This window comes from Sapajus apella, unplaced genomic scaffold (genome assembly GCF_009761245.1).
Source record: "Sapajus apella isolate SASKATOON/1434 unplaced genomic scaffold, GSC_monkey_1.0 scaffold94, whole genome shotgun sequence".
NCBI lineage: Eukaryota > Metazoa > Chordata > Mammalia > Primates > Cebidae > Sapajus > Sapajus apella.
Genome location: NW_022437034.1, coordinates 70,603 through 79,090, shown reverse-complemented (window position 1 = coordinate 79,090; position 8,488 = coordinate 70,603). Strand labels below are relative to the sequence as shown.

Here is an 8,488-nt window from a genome sequence, read left to right as displayed (position 1 = left end):
GAGACAGAGTCTCGCTCTATCACTAGGCTGGAGTGCAGTGGCTCGATCTTGGCTCACTGCAACCTCCAACTCCCGGGCTCAAGTGATTCTCCTTCCTTAGCCTCCGGAGTAGCTAGGACTACAGGCACATGCCACCATGCCCAGCTAATTTTTGTATTTTTTAGTAGAGACAGGGTTTCACCATGTTGGCCAGGATGGTTTCAATCTCCTGACCTCGTGATCCATCCACCTCGGCCTCCCAAAGTGCTGGCATTACAGGCATAAGCCACTGCAACTGGCCTCTAATTTTTTAATTTTAAGTAGATATGGGGTTTCACCATATTGGACAGGCTGGTATGGAACTCTTGACCTCAAATGACCCATCTGACTTGGCCTCCCAAAGTGTTGGGATTACAGGCAAGAGCCAACACATCTGGCCTAGGAAATTCATTCTTATGCTATGCCAAATAAATCGACAGACATTCAACTTTGAGAGAAATCTGCATATTTTTGAGGTTTATCTTTGTTTTTGCAAATTATGAGTTGAGTTTTCCATTCTTGTGAGCAGAACCAAAATGTCCCACAGAAAAATGATTATAGATTTACTTAATTCATGTTAGAATAAGAATGGGGAAAAATATCACACAGAAGATATATCAGAATTTGCCTCAGTCATGACTGAGGTAATTTGTGTAGGTGGAATAAAAATACATCCACACAAGTACTCACCAAGGCAGTTGCAGGTGGGCAGTTCAGAATCTTTAGTTATGGACACTAGGTTTTTTGTAGGATTAGTAAAGAAGTTCATAGCATAATCACTGAAATTTTTCTGTGCACTGTCCACCGTGGAAAACTCTGACGTTCCAACACTGGATGAAGAGACTTCCTCTTCACTTTTGGTAGAAACCACTGTCATTCCACCTGAACACACCACATTTACATTCCTGAGAGTTAGTGCTGACTCCGGTAAGGGTGTTTCATGAGAGATACCAGGCAATGTTAGCAGTCTCTGATGCATGAGTTGCTCCTTAACAACCTGTTGAAATTGTATTTGGTCATCGCCAGCCGTCACGTCAGCACACTGGTTAGGTGGAGAGGAGGGCTGGGTCAAAGGATGGGCTTTCTGATTGGCATTCGCTGTTAACTGTACCTGAGAGATATAAGCTTTATCAGTGAATGCCTTCCCGTTGGATTCCGTTTTAAGATGAAATAAGCTGAGTGAATCCAATGGTTCAACCTTCATCTTTTCCTCTACTGCTTCAGGATACCTCTGTAATTTTATCTGAGTGAGTGGAGGAAATATTGTTTTGGGTTGTATAATGGACCTTGTCTGAGCCAGTGGTTTCCATATTTTGGCTGCGGAAGAAATTTCCCCAAATACAGTAGGAAAATCATGTGAACAAAATTGCCCAAATTTTTGAAATTTCGATGCAATCCAAATGTCACATACTGTGCCATACGCATAGGACAATGTTTCCCACTGCTGCGGATCATTTTCTTGATAACCTACAACTGTAGGCTTCTTTTTCCGCCGATCTCTTGATGGGGTGGATTTTGTCTTTTTCTGGGTTGTGTTCTTTTGCTTTGTTAATGATGCACCATGATTATTTTGTACACTTGAAGGTGGTTTCTGTTGTATTGTGCCTTTCTCTTGATTGTATTTTTGCTGTATACTGCATGCAACAAGGCTTGTGGGTGTACTTTCAACTTTTTTGTCCTCTGGTTTTACATAATTGAACTTAATTATTGAAGCCAGTTGTGTCAACTGTGTTGCAACGTCTTCCTCAATTTGGGTATGGGCTGCATCCTGACATAATAGATCATCTGAGTTCAAATTTTTGCTGCTGTCCAGTAACTGGTTACAATACCCCACTTCATTATTTCTTGGTGGCAACTGAGGCATATTATTGGAACAATTGTCAAGAGCAATTATCCCTTGAGTAACACTTTTATTGGTGTCAGTCTTGGAGGAATTTGATTTTGGTACAAAAAGAGATAATGAATTTGTGACTTTTGAATATTCATGTGACTTTGTGGATGCTAGGTTAGTAGCTGAACTGATATGTGAGCTGGAAAGTGTAGTAGTTTGCCCATTGAAAACCACCGTGCTGGGCGAACTTTGTTTTCCCAAAGATGTACAGTGATGAAGATTTGGTGACTCTCCTTGTAAGTTTGGGTCTTGAAGGTCTTTTCTTACAGAGTAGAGAATAGCTTTGCAGCTATTAAGCAAACTGGCTGTTCTCTGCTCTGATTCTTCCTCTTTCTCTGACTTTGATGGGGAGGAATTCTCCGATGGGGCTTCTGAGAGTTGAGTCAGGGCCTCTATGGCTACCACTTGCTCCAATGTTAATCTCCTATCTTTCATTAATGACAAGAGACATGGTTGAACTGGAGATCCATCTTTTGGTTCTTTACTTTGTATATTCTCAGGAGTTTTTGGTTGATCACCTTCATTGTGTATGCTGGCATGATGATTTATGTTGGAGTGTGAAGAATGTGGAATGGAATTGCAGTTAAAGCCAGGCTGCTGGAATACTAAAACATTACTTCTCCCCTTGAGATGATCACAACTCATATCAGTAGCAACGGAGCTCATAGCGTTGTTATGGTTTGCAGTGTCTTTTAGGAATTTACATGAATTGTTTTCCAATTTCTTGCTGAATGCTTCAATATTGAATTTTTTAAATGACACATTTGGTTCAGTGGGTAAATAGTGCACATGTTTAATGCCATTTCTTATGGTTTGTACAAACAATTTTGGAGGTTTGGTTCGTTTCTTGTCAACTTCAGAGTTGTTCGATTTTTCAGGTTCTGGGACATTGGCACTAAAATCTTTGACGTGATCAGTTAAATGTGATTTCTTGTTTTGTGTCCACTTCTCCACCTCGATGCCTGTCATGTTTTCTTCATTTTTAGTTACATTTTCAACAGGATGTGGGTTCAATTCCGATTTTTGTTCTTCCCCATGACCATATTTACTGTAGTCCATGGATTCTGACTTGGGGCCATTTACTGGTTTGTTAACAAAATCTGCCTGCAAAATACAGAAATTACTCATGTCATCTACTTAAATATCTGAATAACAGCCATAAGAAGATTAAAATTTAATAGCAACTAAATGTAAAGCCCCTGTGGATACAACCCAAAATATTATTTTTGCTTTTTACACATTGAGTGAAGTCATAAAATAACAAAAGGGCATAATATGCAAAAAAGAAAAGAGAACTAGGCTGGATGTGGTGGCTCACACCTATAATCTCAGCATTTTGGGAGGCCAAGATGGGAGGATCACTTGAGCCCAGGAGTTTGAGACCAGCCTGGGCAAAATGGTGAAACCCAGTCTCTACCAAAAATACAAAAAAAAAAAAAAAATTTTTCATCAGGCATGGTGATGCACACCTATGGTCCCAGCTACTCGGGAGGCTGAGGCAGAAGAATCCCTTGAGCCAGGGATGTAGAGGTTGCAGTGAGCTGAGATCGCAACACTGCTCTCCAGCCTGGGCAACAGAGTGAGACTCTGTCTCAAAAACAAAACCCAAGCTGATCTCTAACTTGTGGGCTCCAGCAATCCACTTACCTTGGGCTCCAAGTAAAAATTTAAACTACTTTGGTAGAATTGATTAGGCAATATCTATTTTATTTATTTATTTATTATTATTATTTTATTTTATTTTATTTTTGAGACAGAGTTTCACTCTGTCACCAGGTGCCAGGCTGGAGTGTAGTGGTGTGACCTCGGCTTGCTGCAACCTCTGCCTCCCGGGTTCAAGCAATTCTCCTGCCCCAGCCTCCCAAGTAACTGGGACTACAGGCGCGCACCACCATGCCCAGCTAATTTTTTTGTATTCTTAGTACAGACGGGGTTTCCCCATGTTGGCCAGTATGGTCTCAATCTCTTGACCTCGTGATCTGCCCACCTTGGCCTCCCAAAGTGCTGGGATTACAGGCATGAGCCACTGCGCCCAGCCCTATTTATTTATTTATTTTTATTTTTAAAATCAATTTATGTTTTTTCAGGCAGAGTCTTGCTCTATCACCCAGGCTGGAGTGCGATAGCACAATCTCAGGTCACTGCAACATTTCCAGTTCAATCAATTCTCCTGCCTCAGCCTCCTGAGTAGCTGGGACTACAGGCGTGTATCACCACGCACAGCTAATTTCTATATTTTTAGTACAGATGGGGTTTCACCATGTTGACCAAAGTGGTCTCAAGCTCCTGGCCTCAGCTGATCCGCCCGCCTCAGCCTCCCAAAGAGCTGGGATTACAGGCGTGAGCCCCCATGCCCAGCCATACTTATTATTTTGATACAAACTGTTTTCAAATAGAATATACACATAGAAATGTATACAAATCATAAGTATATAACTTGTTAAATTTTCACAAGATGAGCTGTTAGGTATACTTGTAGTCCATTCTCATTTTATAGTAAGTTCACTGATTAAATCTATGACAATGTAATCATTTTTTCTGCTACACATGGACATTGGGCTATTTTTAGTGTTTGGCTATTTAAAGTAACTGCTGTAACATTCTAATAGTTACATATACATTGGGTGGAGTGAAAGTGCTAAATGACAGCACCTGTGTGTATCTTACACCTGTGTATATGTTCAGCTTTAGTAGACAGGCCAAATAATTTCTAAAGGTATTATTAATATATACTCCAACGACTATGATATTTCCAATTATACCATATTCTCATTAATAATTAGGATTTTCTGACTTTCCACTTTAGTGGAGAGGAGTATAGCTCCAATTTCTCTTTTTCTTTTTTTTTTTTTGGAGACAGGGTTTCACTCTGTCACCCAGGCTGGAGTACAGTGCCATAATCACAGCTCACTGCAGCTTCCAATTCCCAGGCTTAAGTGATTCTCCCAGCTCAGCCTCCAGAGTAGCTGGGACCACAGGCACAAACCGCCATACCTGGCTAATATTTTTGTATTTGTTGCAGAGACAGGGCTTCACCATGTTGCCCAGGTTGGTCTCAAAATTCCTGGATTCAAGTGGTCTGACTACTTTAACCTCCCAAAGTGCTGGATTACAGGCATGAGCCACTGCACCCAAACTAATGTTTCTTGTTGAGATAAATTTACATGATATGAAATCCATCACTTGACAGTTGAAGAGTGTACAATTCCGCTAGGCCCAGTGGCTCACACCTGTAATCCCAAGCACTTTGGGAAGCCAAGGCAGGGGGGTCACCTGAGGTCAGGAGTCAAGACCAGCCTAGCTAACATGGTGAAACTCTGTCTCTACTAAAAATACAAAAATTAACTAGGTGTGGTGGTGGGTACCTGTAATCCCAACTACTCAGAGGCTGAGGAGGGAAAATCGCTTGAACCCAGGAGGCAGAGGTAGTGAGCTGAGCTTGCAATCACTGCACTCCAGCCTGGGAGACAAGAGCAAAACTCCATCTCAAAAAAGAGAGAGAGAAAAAAAAGAAACGTGTATAATTCAGTGGTTTTTAGTTTATTTGCACTGTTGTATGATAGCCATTGTCTGATTCAAGAACGTTTTCAAAACCCCAACGAGAAATGCTGTATGTACCCTGTTAAAACAATCACTCCCAATTTCCTGCTCTAATCTTTATTTACCTACTTTTTCCTTTTATTTATTTATTTATTTATTTTGAGACAAAGACTAACTCTGTTGCCCAGGCTGGAGTGCAAAGGCACGATCGAGGATCGCTGTAGCCCGGAACTCTGAGGCTCAAGTTATCCTTGCACCTCAGTCTCCCAAGTAGCTAGGCCTACAGGGGCCTGTAATCATGCGTGGTTAATTTATAATTTTTCTGGGTTTTTTTTAATTTTTTTATTCATTTATTTATTTTTTTATTTTTTTTTTTCTGCGTTTTTTTTTTTTTTGGGTAGAGACAGGGTCTCTCTATGTTGCCAAACCTGAACTCCTGGGCTCAAGCAAGTCTCCTGCCTCAGCCTCTAGAGAAGCTGGGACTGCAGATTATTTTTTATTTTGTAAAATCTTGAAACAGTTCATTAGACATACCACAGGAATTGAGACACAGGAACTGGAGTGTTTCCACTGATATCACTTATAAAAAGAATGGTAACTTCAATTACACAGTGTATACACATTTGAAAACTTCATGTTGTACATAATAAATATATACAATATTTATTTATAAATTTTACAAAAGAATGAATGAAAAAAGAAAGAGCTGGGTGCAGTGGCATGTACTTGTAGTCCTACTTACTGGAGAGGCTGAGGCCAGAGGATCCCTCAAGACCAGGAGTTCAAGGCTGCAATGAGCTACTATCATGCCACTGGTCCCCAGCCAGGTTAAAAGAATGAGAAACTGTCTCAATAAATAAATAAATAAATGGTAACCTCCTGGAAATAGGGGACCATTAGACTAAGTTGCCTAAGGAGATGTGAATTGGCCTAGATCACAAACTGATCTCTAGATCAGTTCAAAACTATAACTGATCAGTGGTGGAATCACACCTGTGGATAGCCACTGCACTCCGGGCAACAGTGATACCCTGCGACTTTAGAAAAAGAATAAAAATGTCTAAGATTAAACAGATTGTCATGTTGCCAAAATATACATTGTTTGCTCCAAGGTTCAGCAAACTTTTCTGTAAAGGGCCAAATAGTAAACATTTTCAGCTTCATGTGCCATACACTCTGTCACAATTACTCCTGTTGTATCTAGTAAGCAGCCTCGAAAATATGCAAACTAATAAGCGTGGTAGTATGGTAATAAGACTATTTATGGACACTAAAATGTGACCATCATATAAATTTTACATGTCACATACATACACAAGAGATGTAAAAAAGAAGAACATTTAAAAGGTGGGAAAGTCTTCCAAAGCAAGAGTAAAGGGTGAGAAGCTGTAAAATAAATTAGGGTCAGAGTGTGGTGGCCCCCACCTGTAATCCCAGCACTTTGGGAGGGCAAGGTGGGTGGATCACCCCAGGTCAGGAGTTCAAGACTAGCCTGACCAATATTGTGAAACCCTATCTCTTTTAAAAAGACAAAAATTATGGGCCAGGCATGGCGGCTCACACCTAGAATCCCAGGACTTTGGGAGGCAGAGGCGGGCTGGTCATGAGGTCAGGAGTTCGAGACAAGCCTGAACAATATGGTGAAACCTCGTCTCTACTAAAAATAGAAAAATTAGCCAGGCATGGTAGCGCGCGCGCCTGTAATCCCAGCTACTCAGGAGGCTGAGGCAGGAGAATCGCTTGAACCTAGGAGGCGGAGGTTGCAGTGAGCCAAGATCATGCCACTGCACTCTAGCCTCGGTGACAGAGTGACACTCCATTTCAAAAAAAAAAAAAGAAAAATACAAAAATTAGCTGGGCGAGGTGACACATGCCTGTAATCCCAGCTACTTGGAAGGCTAAAGCCTGAGAATTGCTTGAACCTGGCCGGGAGGAGGAGGTAGCCAAGATACCACCACTGCACTCCAGCCTGGGTGACAGAGCAAGCCTCCATCTTTAAAAAAAAAAAAAAAAAAAAAAGAGTAAGTAGTGTTTAACACTAAGAAATAGGATTGCAGAAAGGAGAGTCTTATTTTTTGACTTGATGCAGATGTGCATATCCAAAACCACTTCAATGTATGTATTTGTCTATAGGAAAAATCTTAAGGTGCTTTTAAGATTTATGTATGAAAACAGCAGGGCACAGTGGCTCACACCTGTAATCCTAGCACTTTGGAAGGTCGCGGAGAGAGGATCACTTGAGTCTAGGACGCGTGAAGTTTGAAACCAGCGTGAGTGAAATGGTGAAACCCGGACTCTACCAAAAATTAGCCAGGCGTGTTGGTGCACGCCTGGAGACCCAGCTACTTGGGAGGCTGAAGTGGGAGGATCACTTGAACCTGGGAGGCACTACTACACTGCAACCTGACAGGGCGACAAAGACCCTGTCTCAAAAAAAAAAAAAAAAAGAAATCTCTGAGACAGAATCTTGCTGTGTTGCCCAGTCTAGAGTGCGGTGGCACTTCTGTCTCCCAGGTACAAGTGATTCTCCCACCTCAACCACCCGAGTAGCTGGGATGACAGGCTCACACCACCACATCCAGCTAATCTTTGTACTTTTAGTAGGGACTGGGTTTTGCCATGTTGGCAGGCTGGTCTCACACTCCTGACCTTAAGTGATCCACCTGCCAAGGCAGGAGTATCACCACTACACTCCAGCCTGAGCAACAGAGTAAAACTCTGTCTTAAAAAAAAAGAAAGGCCGGGCACGGTGGCTCAAGCCTATAATCCCAGCACTTTGGGAGGCCGAGGCGGGTGGATCACAAGGTCAAGAGATCGAGACCATCCTGGTCAACACAGTGAAACCCCATCTCTACTAAAAATACAAAAAATTAGCTGGGCATGGTGGCGCGTGCCTGCAATCCCAGCTACTCAGGAGGCTGAGGCAGGAGAATTGCCTGAACCCAGGAGGCAGAGGTTGCAGTGAGCCGAGATTGCGCCATTGCACTCCAGCCTGGGTAACAAGAGGGAAACTCCGTCCCAAAAAAAAAAAAAAAAAAA

At 41.9% G+C, this 8,488-nt stretch overlaps 1 protein-coding gene across 1 annotated transcript in view; it reads right to left on the bottom strand.

Annotated features, from left to right (window-relative positions):
* Positions 1–8,488, bottom strand: part of TET1 (tet methylcytosine dioxygenase 1) — a 129,180-nt gene that overhangs the window by 50,540 nt on the left and 70,152 nt on the right. Inside the window, exon 3 of the mRNA XM_032256155.1 lies at positions 709–3,013. Coding sequence (XP_032112046.1) covers positions 709–3,013 — 2,305 coding nt within the window. The remainder of the gene's footprint in view (positions 1–708; positions 3,014–8,488) is intronic.